The sequence below is a fragment of the Ambystoma mexicanum genome, chromosome 1p (assembly GCF_040938575.1).
Source record: "Ambystoma mexicanum isolate Mex_15411 chromosome 1p, UKY_AmexF1_1, whole genome shotgun sequence".
In the NCBI taxonomy this organism is placed as follows: Eukaryota; Metazoa; Chordata; class Amphibia; order Caudata; family Ambystomatidae; genus Ambystoma; species Ambystoma mexicanum.
Window position 1 is genome coordinate 589,554,923 of NC_090921.1, and position 14,631 is coordinate 589,569,553.

At 44.0% G+C, this 14,631-nt stretch overlaps 1 protein-coding gene across 1 annotated transcript; it reads left to right on the forward strand.

Annotated features, from left to right (window-relative positions):
• Positions 1-10,271: 10,271 nt before the first annotated feature.
• LOC138531514 (actin-like protein 9) lies at positions 10,272-11,736 on the forward strand. The gene has a single exon (XM_069641031.1). The coding sequence runs from the start codon at positions 10,356-10,358 to the stop codon at positions 11,640-11,642; it is 1,287 nt and encodes a 428-aa protein (XP_069497132.1). The 5' UTR covers positions 10,272-10,355; the 3' UTR covers positions 11,643-11,736.
• Positions 11,737-14,631: the final 2,895 nt, after the last annotated feature.

Genomic DNA, 14,631 nt, shown 5'->3' on the forward strand with positions numbered 1-14,631 from the left:
TGGGTGAATTTAAACGAGCACCCCCCCTAGGGTGAACGCGAACAAGTTTCTGATATCCTCATGTATAGGAATGCTAAAGAAGGCATTCTTAAGATCCACAACACTAAAATGAGTGGCAGAAGCTGGAAGCATCGTTAATATTGTCGTCACATCAGTTACAATAGGAAATTGCAGAGCAACAATCTTATTGATAGCGTGTAAATCGATAATAAAATGAAAAGGGAGGATAGCTCAGCGGCAACGTGTGCGCCTTGGAAGCAAGACGACACGAAGCAACACAGGTTCGATCCCCGGGTCCGCGCTTAGAAACCTCTGGCTATTTTAGCGTGTTATAAATATGCAACTAAGACACACAAAAAAAAATTCATGTAACAGCGCCTCGATGCCCCTGGGCTGTGCTGTGTGAGCGCTTTAAAAATTCAAATAAAAAAAAAGAAAAGGAATTGCATTATCCCCTTTTTTAAACACTGGTAAAATCGGACTATTGCACAAACTTCCTGCAATTTCTTCAATTATCCCACAATGTACAAAATCAGAAACTATACACTTCAAAGCTTGCTCACCATCAACTGAAATCTTATATTGTGGAATTCGTGGCTTTTTAACTCCTGGTTTTAAAACGATTTTAACAGGTTCAATTTGAAAAATACCAACATCATTGTCATCAATTGCCCATAGACACTCCGAAACGTCACTAAATTCCAGCGGCAAAGGTCTAGCCAGAAACTGTGAGGTAGAAAATTGCTGTGTTGGAATTGTCAAATGCGCTCCATCCGAAGAACAATGAATTAGCACATTTAATTCCTTCGACAGATTCAACCCCAACAAATTCTCACCACAGTTCGATGTCAAAAGAAACTGACAGTGATCCGTGAATGGACCCAGTGAAATCGGTACCCGCAAAGAAACCGGACTAACCACTGGCATACCAGAAAACCCCACAGAAACATTAGTTTGCCCTGACAGTGGACTGTCTGGAACCCGTGAATGATCAATGGAACACTTCTGTGCTCCTTTATCTATCAAAAATAGATGTTTCCTATTTCCCACCACCATCTCAATGCAGGCACCTTTCTGATTAACGGGAATAGGCATTGGTTCCAGACCCTGCTTCGGACTGTCCTAACGGAACAATATATATTCAAAGGGAAGATCCTCAGAAAGATATGCAGTAGAAGGGTTATCAAAAATATTTTTACTATCCATACTTGGTTGCTGATTATCTTGTGAAAAAGACTGGGAATTCTGAGAAAGCTGGCTTCTGCCAGGACCCCCTACCCCAGGGCGGCCTCTGGATCGTCTACCCATGATACCATATGTGTTATTCGACCTCTGCTGGAGGATCGGGCATTGTGCTCACCAATGACCCTCTTGTCTGCAATAGGCACATTGGTTTGTGTGTACAGGACCCAACGGCACATTACCTTGTGGAACATACTGACCCTGAAACTGTGTACTACCCCCTCTAGGCCCTCTAACTATCTGTCGCAACAATTCCTTAGTTTTCAGATCTCCTTTTTTCTTTTCAATCCTTTCTTTCTCATTATTGACTCTGTTCTCATAATAATGAGCCATATGCAATACTTCGGACTGCGATTTAGCTTGCCAACACTCTCGGAAGTCATAATTGGCCACTGGATGTCAGGTAACAATCCACACACAAATTTGTCCACAAATAATCTTTTTCGTGACTTGGTGCTTAAATCCTGTCTGCTAAAATCTGAAAATACTTGTTCAAACCGATTAAAGAATTCGGTAGCACCTTCAGATTTTCCTTAAATACAAGCAGTAAGTTTGTCCCAAACTATCCTTCTCTCTGGAATTAAAGTCTTTAATTTTGTCACTATTCTATCAGGCAAAGTCAGTATCACCTGCGGTGGTCTTTCACCAGCTTTCCTTTCTCTATCTTGCCTGACCAAACTATCCCATGTGTCACCCAACCCTGCTGCATCGTCTACAGTCCTAATCTGTTTCCACAAATCAGCAGGTAGGAGCACAGGAAATAGCAAATCTATATCACCCAGAGTGAACACTGACGACTGCAAGACAGATTCTATCTCTTTATAAAACCCTGTCGGATTCTTCGTAATATCTGGAATGGACTGTCTAATGGTATTCACCTCCTGTCTTGAGAACGGGACGTGAACAAACTGCAATACATAATGTGCGTCAATATCATAGGCAGCTACACCCGTTGCGGCATTAGCCGGAACCTTGACTTTAGGGACAAATGTTGGAGGAACCTCTCTCATAAGTAACTTAGTAACAGGCAACTCCGAACGCTTACTGAGCAACAGAGCTAAATCGAGCACTAAAGCAGCGGAAGTAGTGTCAGATGAAAAAGCTCTCTTATAGATATTCAATAATTTTGCGGGACAACAAATCTTTCTCTTTATACATTCATCCTGTAGGTAGTCTACCATTACCTGTATCATTTTCGTCTGCATTTCTGGCGTATACTGACTATACGTGTCATATACTTCTACGGGACATAGCGACATGTCTGAAATCCATCTAAGTGCATCTCGTGTGCAAATTCGTGTTTCTTCACTCATCGGCTTACAAGGAGGAAGGAACCGTTTCTGTACACAAATAGCACTCAAACTATCACCCCCTATTTCATCATTCCGTAACCTTTCTAACTCCCTCCTAAACTCAAAAACCCTTTTGACGTTCTCATATATTTTCTCCACTGTATCTCTTGAATATGCTAAAACATTCAGATCCTTTAACCATTGTGGGATATCTACATCATTCAGCCTGTTCCACATTATGGATAAATGGATTCCCATCCCTTCAATAAAAACATTTTTCTCAGGAATACTTTCTAGAATAGAAAGCTTAGCGAAAACATCAGATTGTTCACCTTTCTCCATGCACTGTCTAGCCCATGCATTCAGGTCTCGCTTTCTTTCTTTAGAAACTGTATTACGAGTTACAATTTTTGATTCAGCACCCTTATCAACTACAAGCGGAACAGAACCACTTGGGAGAGAGAGTGTAGACAAATCTTGTACAATAGGTAATGAAGGTGCTATTACTGGCGTCAAAGACAAATCTATCGGAATCACAACAGCGGGAAAAGATGGAGGTATAGGTGGAGGAACAATAATAGGAACCGGCGCCATAGCTGGCGGCGTAGGAACAGTAGGATGAATAACATGAAGAGCAGGAATTACTACGGGAGGAGGAACGACAGCAGGAAGAAGTAAGGAAACAGGAATAGGTACATAGGTGGTGGTGCATTAGCACCAGGCCTTCGTTCAATTAAAAACCTTATCAATCAATTCATCTGATGCATGAAAATCTTTAGACAGATATATTTTCTGTATACCAAGTTGAAAAGACCTATCCATGTTTCTAACTGACTCTGACTGTTTTTGCTGATCCTACAATAACGCTTTCTTGGCGTTTGACATATGTCAGCACGCATGTTTCTCTCTAATTTTAAGCTGCTGCATAGCTTCTTTTTTCCAATTTTGTAATATATCAAATGCTGCAGGTCTAGCTTTCTTCCTTAACAATATAGATTCAAAATATTCTATACGAGAAATCTCAAAGCTACCATTGATTGGCCACTGAAATTCGGAAGCATGTCTAGTTTTTCTGTGCCAAATATCGTTAAACACTATGCTAACAATGCCGTACTTACAGTACATAGTACATGCCCTCCTGTGGTGCCGGACGGCCAAATTCCAAAAATTGTCTGTCTCTGCGGAATAATGCCCTGAAACAGGCAGACAATTTCCCAGGCATGTCAGATTACTGGTGTTACCTGGTCAATAAATGTACTTGCGAGGACAATACTCCAAATCAAATATCAGGATGCTTAGGAATCGGGGCACGACTCACCTGATTCAGGGGACTAAGGGAGGTTCGATTGGATTACTAAGGACAACAAAGTAACCTCGTGGTTGGTGATTTCAGCAAAACTGCCAGCCTCGATATATGGACCCTCGTCAAGATGCCGTCTCGGACCGCGAGCTCACCATCCGGCGATCGGGTCGTGCAGTACTGTTGAGGTGTTGCGTCTCATCCAAGAAGGGGCCACATTTCTCAATGTCCGATCCCGGTCCGATAGCCGCGACAACTCTTCAACGAGATGGCATAAATCTTGAGGGTCCCTATTCGGGTGCCATCTGTAAGAACAAAGAAATATCGAGGCTGAGAACCACAAATGAAATACATCAATCACGGGCTGAAAAGATTCACATATCTTTTATTCTGTACAGTTTACAAAGAAACACAGATAGCAATCTGGCTCTCAACACCCCGCAACCTATACCAGCCTGACAAAGAGAGGTGACAGAGTGCTGGACGTCTAAACATTCGTGCTTTTATACAATTTCGAATGATATTGTCCAGCCTCTCTTCATGTTAATAATTTGTAGTCTAGAGTGTGTGCCTAGTTCACATACAGCTCATACAATAATATGCAAAAGGATTACATAGGTTTGCGTTCCCATGAAGGCACAATGGTGGTGTGTGTTCTCGGATCCCACGGTAAGCCTTGTTCTACATTTCTGCAAAATGCAGTTCGGCCTGAGTATACACTCAAGGTTTGTTCTTCATTGTCCCAACGTTTATACAAGGATGAGTCTTATGTGCACAGGCAATACTTAGATGACAGTTCATATGGAGCTCAAGGTCTCTTTACCTAGTCTAAACAATCGGCTCTTGGACAGCCTAAACATTAACAGGACTCAAAGGTCAGGAGGCTTGGTTGCAAGTTGAAAACACAGTCCACCATTTTAGAACAGAGAATCGTACGAACAGAAATCAAAATGGCAGATGAATCTTAAAATGGCGGCGAAGTTGATCCAAAATCAGAACTTTCCATGAAGATTTCTTCATAGAGCGACTGGGCTTAGGCCAACATTAATCACAAAGGAGGCACTATACATTTACCGTTTCACATCTCGATGCTACACTTTGGGTGGAACTCTGACTGATAATCATTCGGGAGGTGGAGTTTTTCAATTCTGGTGAGTAGTTGTGTTGCAACTATTTTTTACAAGATTTTGCCAATAAAGACGACGTTCGTAATGGACCTGTAGTGGGTCGGGTTGTCTGGATCTAGGGTTGTTTTTTTCAAAAGAGGTTGTATGAGATCAGTCTTGAGGTTGTCTAAGAATGATCCTTCTCCGAGGGAGGCATTGATGATGCTGAGGAGCACATTGGTCAATTGTTTAATGATGGATGCTGGAATTATATCGTCAGAGGAAGAAGTAAGTTTGAGGGAGGCAATCATTTTTAGAAGATCCGGAGGAAAGAGAAGAGGGAATTTGATCCAAAGGGGCCGTTTGCGTGCTGGGTGCACAAGATGGTAATACTTTGAGAGGTTGATTCGATGGTCTCTTGGATTTTATTTATTTTTTCAATACAAAATGTGTTAATTCTGTTGCAAAGTTTGCTTCTAGTTCATTGGCTTCCCAGTTTTGAATGAGCAGCGTTGAGTGAGGGGGCGTTTAGCCTGACATTTGTGAAGCGTAGTACAGTGGGTGACTGATAATGGGATGGCGGCATGGTCAGACCAGTCAAGTGGGATCGGGTCTGCACAGGTGATGCAGGGGGGTTATGATGTGAAGACTAAGGGCCTCATCACAAGTTGGGCTGTATCCCAGCAGTAAATGCTCTGGGATACTGCTCAACACTATTAGCGTCACTGCAATCAGTCCAACGCAATTTACGCCGTATACCGAGTTGCAGAGGTGCTGTTTATCCACATTTATTCAGAGTTCACATGACTCTATGGGGCTTTTTCCGGCTATTACCAACGTCGGTAAAAGTGTCGGAGGATAAGCGTCGAAGATGGGCAGAAAGGGGAGGTTTTTACCTCCAGCAAAAAGCTGCAGGTAAACCTCCCACGTTTCACCCAAACTCTGGTTGGGCGGAGCGGTAATGCAGCAGTAAGAGCTTTACCGCTGCATTTCTACCACTCCGCCATACCCCTGATGAGGCCCTACGTTTAGGGTGTTGCCTTTGTTGTGCTTGGGGGAGAGCACAATTTGGTTAAGGTCTATGGAAGCGGTCAGTGTGAAAAGCATGCTTCAAGTGTAGTTGTCAGCCTGCAACTCAAGGACATTAAAATCACTGAGAAAGACATTATTTGAATGTGCTAGTATGGCAGAGGAGAGTAAATGGAGATGTCTGCAATGAGTCGCTTCTTTGAGGTGTTTTGTAAATAAGGTGTAAGGTGATGGCTTCCTTGTGCTATAGATGCAACCGGCAGGCGAGTGATTCAAATGAGCTTATTCTTGGAGGGGGTATGATGGAGCATGGCCAATCAGTCCTGTGGATGATTGCCAATCCACCTCCTGCCCTTCATGTCCGGCCGGCATTTTGTATCCAGTAACATTGGGTTCGGAGGACATCGAAAACATGTGAGGAGGATAAGGTAAACCATGTTTCAGTGATGAACAGGGCATCAAGGTTTTGTACGAGATGAGGTCAGCAATCTATGCACGGGTGATTGACTGCTGAGTGAGCATTGATCAACATGAGAGGGCATGTGCATGTGGTCCATGGGTGTTGGATGGAGGCAAGGGCTATATTGATGAGGTTTACTAGGGTACCTTGCTGGGGCTGCGCAGGGCACTTGGCCATTCAACCCTAGTGACAATGGGATGGGCTGCGGAGGGAGGAGACACATGGTGATGTCCTATGGTGAGTAGCAGTAGTAGCAATTAGTTTGTTGGTGAAATTCAGAATAGAGGGTCAGGCCCTTGGCCCAATCAGGCCCGAACAAGCACAAACAGGGGGGTCATTGTCTTTGCATGTCCTTTGCTGAGGACGCCGGTGATAAGGACGCCTAAGGAGGACTGATTAAATAGGTACTGGGAAGAGCGACTGAGTGGCAGGGCCTGAGCTCGCCTATAGTCCTTAAGTAGAGGCTTGGAAGGTGTGAAAACTGGAGGTGGGTGGAGCAACTGAGTGGCTGGGTCTGGTCACGTGACCAGCAGCCTACTCAATGCTGTTGGTCTAGAGCTGGCCTACAGTCCTTAAGTGGAGCCCTAGAAGGCATGTGCATGCATTAGACATCAAGTACACATGCACTCCACGTGAAGAAACGAAGACAGTAGGTAAAATATGCATTTCTATATGAAGAATATTAACATAGCATCAGCAAGACATGAAGAACACTAACAGAAGCAATGTACACGTTATTTCAAACATGAACAATATACAAATATAGCTCCCTCACATAGAAACAAGAATGTAATGGGACAGCCATTTTCTGTAAAATGGAAGCCACAGCATGCATTTAACTAAACAAAAGGCCTCAATACTTCGGGAGAACTCAAAACACTGAATCCACAAAAAAACAGATCCATACAGAGCTCAGACAGTAGCTAGCAACCCAAGGCAAGGTTTCCAGTGTAGAGGAGGAGCCAAGTGCCTCTATTGGAAGTCCCGCTCCCATTCTTCCTATATGTTGGAAGCTGGAAATTGTGACATGCACGACACCAATAATGGTCCCTATACCGCGAAGAAGCCTCGAAACAAGGTATCCATTGAGAAAGCCATATATGATGTACCCGCAGATAAATTACAGTCTTTTAAAGGAGGTTCCAGAAGAGGTGTGAAGATGAATGAAAGAGAAGACTGGTGGCGTCACATGAAGGAGAAACGACGCACCTAGAAGAGATGCCAATGAAGGGAGTATATAGTCCTGATGGCGAAGTGAAGAATTCAGCAACATTTTATGTGCGCAATGAAGATTGCATGTGCGTAGAGCCCTGAAGAAAATGCAGGCCGTTTTATAATTGTACAGATGCTGAAACGCAAGTAGACTAAGTAATCCTGAAGGCTGGCTATACGTAGTGAATACACTGCAGGTGGTGCCACCATTGTATATATGTGTATAGAATCTGGATGTTCCACGTTGTGTTTTAGCAAACTAGGACCCCATGAACAGAAGGGCTGAAAGTGTGGCGGCGCAGAATAAAACAGCTTTGAGAAAGGTTGTCTGGCCCAGTGTCAAGGGTTGGGGCAACCAAGAAACTCGTTATCTATTCGAGAAGATACAATGAACGTGAGAAGCGAGACGGGCATCTGTTGAGGTGTAATGGAAAAACACTAGAAGGGCCAGGTTTTATTCATTTAACAGTGTTAAATACGAAAGAAAGAGCTCAAACACGGTCTCCTTTGACATGGTCTAAATGAAAATAGACTTTGGGCAAGCTACACCGGGACGTGAAAATTAGACCATGCTCACACTCCCTTCTATTCTCAGGTGCAATGATAATTTGCAAGCCAGTGTTCAAAGATTATTCTAATGACAGACAGCAGGAGTGATGATGGATGATGGGCTCATTAGGTGGGAAGGGATGGTCAAGTTCAACCCACAGGCACCTGGGGTACCAGCTTGCGTGCTGCTAGCGAGTGGAATATCCCAGAAGGGTGTAAGCGTGCCAACCAATCCTAGAGGGCCACATAGCAAAGAGCCCCATAGTTTGAAAGCCAATGAAATGTAGCGTATTTCATGACGTTGAAGATGACTTGCACTAGGGGTGGGCATAGCTATCCACCTGATTTTAGAGACCCAATCACAATCCTATCCCCATAGAAAGTATACCTAGATGTTCCCATTAAGCCTATCACAACCCCAAGTAGGTTTTCTTATTTTGCCACGTACTATGGCGTCAATGATGACAAATGTTTACTATATACATCTCGAGAGAGTTTTGAGCGAACATACGTTGATGTCTGTTGCACTCCCTGTTTTAGACAATTTCAATTAAAACAGTTATGTTTGCCAACTTCCTGAGTCAGTCTTATTATTGGTGTAAGAGTACAATCTGCATCCCCATCCATCCCATATAGCGCTACCTCGCTTAAAGGGCCTATGGGTTCACCATGAATAAGGGAGGACAGGAACAGCAGAGCGAAAGCACGAGATAATAATTGCCAAGAAACAAGCAATATATACCCAGATTAATTATGAGCACAACCAGTCTTTGTTAGCCAGGTGCAAGGACATGGTAAGCCAAAAAGCGCCATGAAGGATAATGCAAGAGTGTCCCCGCTGACACCAGAAAACACAGCACACATGGAAATTTTAGCGAAAACTTTAATAAATACTCTAGAAATGGTACCTAGAAACATTGCTATTTATTAACATTGATGAACATGCAAGATTGGTTGGAGAGGGTTTTGGACCTGTGGTAGGGCACATTGTACAGTCTGCAGTGACCTGTGCTGCTGCTGGTCATTTAGGAGGGCGCAGCTGCATGAGGCAGGATGGTCTATATATCAACTCCTAGATGAGAGTACTCAAAACCACTAAAAGACATTCCTGCCTCACATCTACCCCCCTATCCATGTTGTCAGAGCTAACTTCAAACCAACATCTTGGTAGTGTTTATTGTTCAAACTCATTTTGACAACACATTTATACAGCGGTGTCCTTACTGCGGCGCAGCATTTGGATCACCTATGTTCATTTGGCTGCTTATATATAATGTTGATACTGGGCGTGAGTACACCTTTGCCTCACCTACTAACCTCCATTGAAGGTGCACAAATGTTTTTTATGAATGTTATATGTAGGATTGTGTTTGTCTTTTTTGATATTGTTAACAGACCTGTAAAATGTTTTTTACAAAGACGATTTGTTTTGCTTTTCGCAAGGACACGGGGTAAATAGCATCACTCTGCACAATTTCCACGGACCCTCTTCGTCCGGGTAAATTGTGCAGAATGTATGCTATCTACCCTTCGTCCTTGCGAATATGCACTTTCTATTTTAATTCATGGCAGTTTCTCAGCATCATTATTTAACCAAACAGTGTGCCTGGTTGAGGGTTGTTCATGCTAAAGGCAATAGATGAATACCAGAGGTTGGGGAAAGTGCTGCAATATAATACCATTTACACAGCTACCAAAACACTTCAGATGCTCAGCGCTAACCCATGGAATGGGTCATAACGTGGATCAGGTCACCGACTTATCTGGTAACAGCAGAAACATGAACCTTTTTACCTCTAAATGCAGGTGTCTACATAGAAAAGTGATGGATTCTAAAGCTACTTTTTAAGACCAGCATGGCGCCCAGTGGTGGAGCATTAGCGCTCCAGCTCTTTATCAGAACTCTCTGACACGCTTATGGAATATGAAGGAGTCATGAGGTCTTCCTAAAGTCACATACTGTTCCATTTTCAGTTGTGGCCGTCTCTTCTGGAAAGGCATCATCAGAACTGAAGTAGGTTGAACATTCTCTGGGACGATGTCACAGTTCTCTTTGTGACATACTGAGCGCAAATGGAACACCTTCCGGGGACACCTGTACCTACGTCCGTCCATTCAGCAGCAACTATTTGGGGTTGTATTCCTGCTTCAACGCTACTCAGAACATGTATTCAAGAAGTCCCAGGCCACTATCTTCTCCACAAGGGCTACCATCATCTAGTGGTGGCAAACATCTCTTGGCAGGCAAGGTACCACTACAGAATCGAGCTGTGAGTCCCACAGGAACTCATCCTTCTGCCAGCACCTCAAGCGAAAGCCTCTCTGCTAGCCTCCCAGTGAAGAAGACAGGAGCAGTTGTGATTGACACTGGCACAGGAAGTTGTAAAGCTGGCTTCGCTGGGCAAGCCACACCACTGTCGGTTGTGAAAACAGTCCTCAGCTATCCCTTGGAGAAGACCCTGAAGTCTGGCAACATCCGGGAACCCTATTTTGTCGGACAGCTGGCTTTGGAGCAGCCGGACGTTCGTATTGTTGAGCCAGTGAGACATGGCATCATCATAGACTGGGATGCAGCGGAGACCCTGTGGAGGCACATGTTCTACCATGACCTGAAGGTCTCACCAGAGGAGCACGCCATCCTGCTCTCCGACCCACCCCTCAGCCCCACCACCAACAGGGAGAAAATGGTGGAGGTTTTATTTGAGTCCATGAATTGCCCAGGCATGTATGTTTCATACCAGTCAGTTCTGTCAACCTATTCTTATGGAAAGATCAGTGGTTTGGTGGTGGAATCTGGGTATGGAGTGACTCATACTGTCCCTGTTCTTCAGGGATACAATCTCCCGCATGCTACCGAGAGGATGGATTTGGCTGGGACAGACCTGACCGATTCATTGATGAAGATGTTCCTCGAGTTTGGCCACAATTTTAGCGACAGCATGATGCACATTGTGGAGGACATTAAGCACAAATGCTGCTACGTGGCGGCAGACTACGAAAACGAAGTTAGTCTTCCAGAAAACCTCTATCTTGTGGACTACCAGCTACCTGATGGGCAAGTCATCACCATTGGCAAGGAAAGGTTTCAGTGCCCTGAGGCACTGTTCAGTCCCCCTGAGGCGGTTGGTATCGACCAGGTAGGAATTCACATCATGGCACAAAATAGCCTGAATAAAATCCCGGAAGAGTGCAAAAAGGAGATTTACGACAACATCCTCCTGTGCGGAGGATCTTCACTCTTTGATGGGTTCTACGAGCGGTTCTGTCGAGAATTCCAAAAATGGCAGCCTCAGAAATTCGAGACAAACATTATATCACTCCCAGAAAGGAAGTACTCCACTTGGACGGGGGGCTCAATTTTGGCTTCCTTGAAAGCATTCCAGTCTTGTTGGGTACATCTTGACCAGTACAAAGAACATGGGCCATACATTGTCCATCGTAAGTGCTATTAAGGAAAAAACATTTCTCAGCACACATGGTTCAAAAATTAAAAGTTCTGTCTACACATAAGTAAAAACAATAAAATATTGTATGGCAAAACGTAAACCAGTGTCTTTTTTTTATTGATACTCTCACATGATATAAAGTAGCTTTGCCAAATAGGAAAGTTTCAACCAATTGTGGCTGGGCCTGATGAGGGAATGGGCTCACATCTCCAATTGGGAGGAAAGGATAAAGGGAGCCAGCATCATGAGAGCAGCAAAGAGGCAGTTGCAGTTACAGGCTTCAGTGGTTCTGACTTGGAAAATACCTTTTTTACATCATTACATCATCTTCTGCGCATATGTCCCATTTTCTTTGTTCCCTCCATTTCACATGTACAATTGTAGCAGTGTCGGCGGCATGGCACCAAGTGCACAATGCCCAGTGTGTTGCCCTGAGTGGGGACATGATGGGGCGGGTGGCCTCTCAACTGCGTTGCATGGGGGCAACAGGAGAGAGCATGAATGCCCCACCTCCTGGGGGATCAGCTAGGCGGTAGAGTTCCGGCATGACCAGTGAGCTTGCTCGCTGCTGGAATAATTGGACCATTACAAGTGTTGGCACTAGAGTGCAGAATGCAGTTGCTTTTGGCCTGAATGGTGCACCTCCCTCTCAAGGTGTGGTGCAGATGTTGTGCTTTGGATTACCTCAATGCATCAGTCCTATCCATTCCCACACATACATGGTTGGTTTAGCCAGTCTATCAGTAGTATTGTGAAGGACATCTGCCAAGTGGCTGTAGGGGAGCTTGTATGCTTGTGTTTACGCATGTATGTCAGGACCCCTTAGTGAATCAATATGAATGATCTGATGTGATAGTAGTGAAGTACTCTGACAAATGTGTATCGTGAAAGTGGGGTAAAATCTAGGAACTCACTAAAGCAAACCGGTTAGGTATAAGAGGATAAAATGCATCAGGGATTCTTTTGTCACTAGTTGCATTCCCCGCACCAAACCCCTGCTACACCCACTCCATGCATTCCTTGAAAGATGGGTTTGGGGGGCAGAGGGGCGCCGGTGCTAGAGGTCCAATGGGTGAAGAAATGTCATGCAAAAATGTTACAGTTACAAGATTGACATTCTGTTCTTCTGTTGTAATTAACACCTTGATATAAATCCCCCGTTGGGTGAAAATGCTTTTGGAATGTTGCGAAATTGAGTAACTCGGGATGCGGCCTGTCTCATGTTACATCAGTCTTATTGCCTAATACTACTTCCGTTTCAGTTAGTCTGGGGACCACAGGTTATCTAGGATACTCAGTTAAGGCTGGTAGCTGATATCATGACCTCCATTGGTGGCATATTCCAAGTTCAGCAGCAAAATCCCTCACCTTCACCAAATGCTCAATGTTCCAACAGTTGCACCTAATGTCTCCAATACACTCCTGCTGACTGGATTTCCTTTCAAAACATTACCGTTTATTTTTTTGTAAGCAGTAATTCAAATCCTAAGTAAAGTGAAGGATGTATGCTCATTTCTCTCTGTTATACTCAACCTTAGTTTTGCCCTGAAAAGATTTCACCTTACTCGTCGCCCCGTCAATCATGTCTCTGTTACGTGTTGTGACATTTCTGTTCAATGTTGGTGCAGTGAACAGCATACTTGCAAATCTGGTTTCAGCGTGCTTCGTATCCTGCTCCATTGCATGAGCTTAAAACAAGTAACCCCTATGGTAGCATGTGGGGCAAAACTGCATAGGGGCAACACATCCATAAAGGGAGGTGGCCTGCCACCATCCGTTCACTATGGAGGAGCCACGAAAAGCAGACAGGCTGAGTGTGCAGGATTACCCTCTCTGCCAGCAGGAATCCTGAGACTGTGGTGCATAGTTCTCCAACCAAGCATGGCCCATTGGGCATGGTGGCTGTTCCATTTCAGGGGGAGTTGGGTGTTCTAGAGCAACTTCCTCTTATTTTGGCGGAAGTGGAATTGGAATCATCGAGGCATTACCTTTTTTAAAATACCGGAAATGAGTCATGTCTGGAATGCCTAGAGATCTGCAACTTGACTCCCCAATGCATCCTGGTTCCTGGTGTGGCACTTAGCAGGATCCTTCCTGGAAGCAGATCAGCAGAGGGATGGGCCAACATTTTAGTTATGTTAAAAACATGCTTTGTGTGTGTGTATGAGAGAGGATGAGGTGTCAGTGTGTGTGTGTGTTTGTGTGTGTGTGTGTGTGTGAGTATGTGCATGAGGGTGCATGTGAGAGGGTGAGGTGTAGTTGCCTGTGAGCATATGTGCATAAATGTGCGTGTGAATGTGAATCTATGTATGCGTTTGTGAGTATGTGCACTGGGTTTTTGTGTGCCTCGAGCAAGGCAAATTTATTTATTCCTGGGCACAATAATTATGTACATGATTTAAAAGGCAATAGTGCCATATATTGGGAGGACCAGAGTCTGACATATATTGGGGCCACAAGCATCATAAACGTGGTTTAAAGTAATGATGCTCACATGGAACAGGGGCACCACCATTACACATGTATTATAAAGTGGCAATGTTGACATATAATTCAGTCATCAGTATCATGAACATTATTTGCAGTGGCAATTATTATTGTGAATCTCAGCAACAGTAAAACACTTACCAATGGCGATAATGACATATAGTGAGAACAGCTGCATTATGAACGTGTCTTAAAGTGGCATTGATGGCCTATATTGGTTTTAACTGTGCCATGAAATTGCTTTGAAGTGGTAATGCTGACATATATTTGGGGGTACTATTATCATAAACATGATTTACTGTGGCAATGATTACGTACAGGACCACATTTTGATTACTGTGCTAGTTGGAAAATGTGGCAGTAACAGAAATACTGCGATTTTAACACTCCACTGAAACTGACTTTGCTTGCAAGTTAGAGGCAATACCTGCAACAAATGAGCAGAGGAATTTCTTCTAGTGAAATGGAGGAGTTACCACTATCAGAATTAACACCTTTGGCCAATCCT

Bases quoted from the DNA above. Each gene is read 5' to 3' on its own strand.
- LOC138531514 (XM_069641031.1), top strand. From the start codon at position 10,356: ATGTATTCAAGAAGTCCCAGGCCACTATCTTCTCCACAAGGGCTACCA.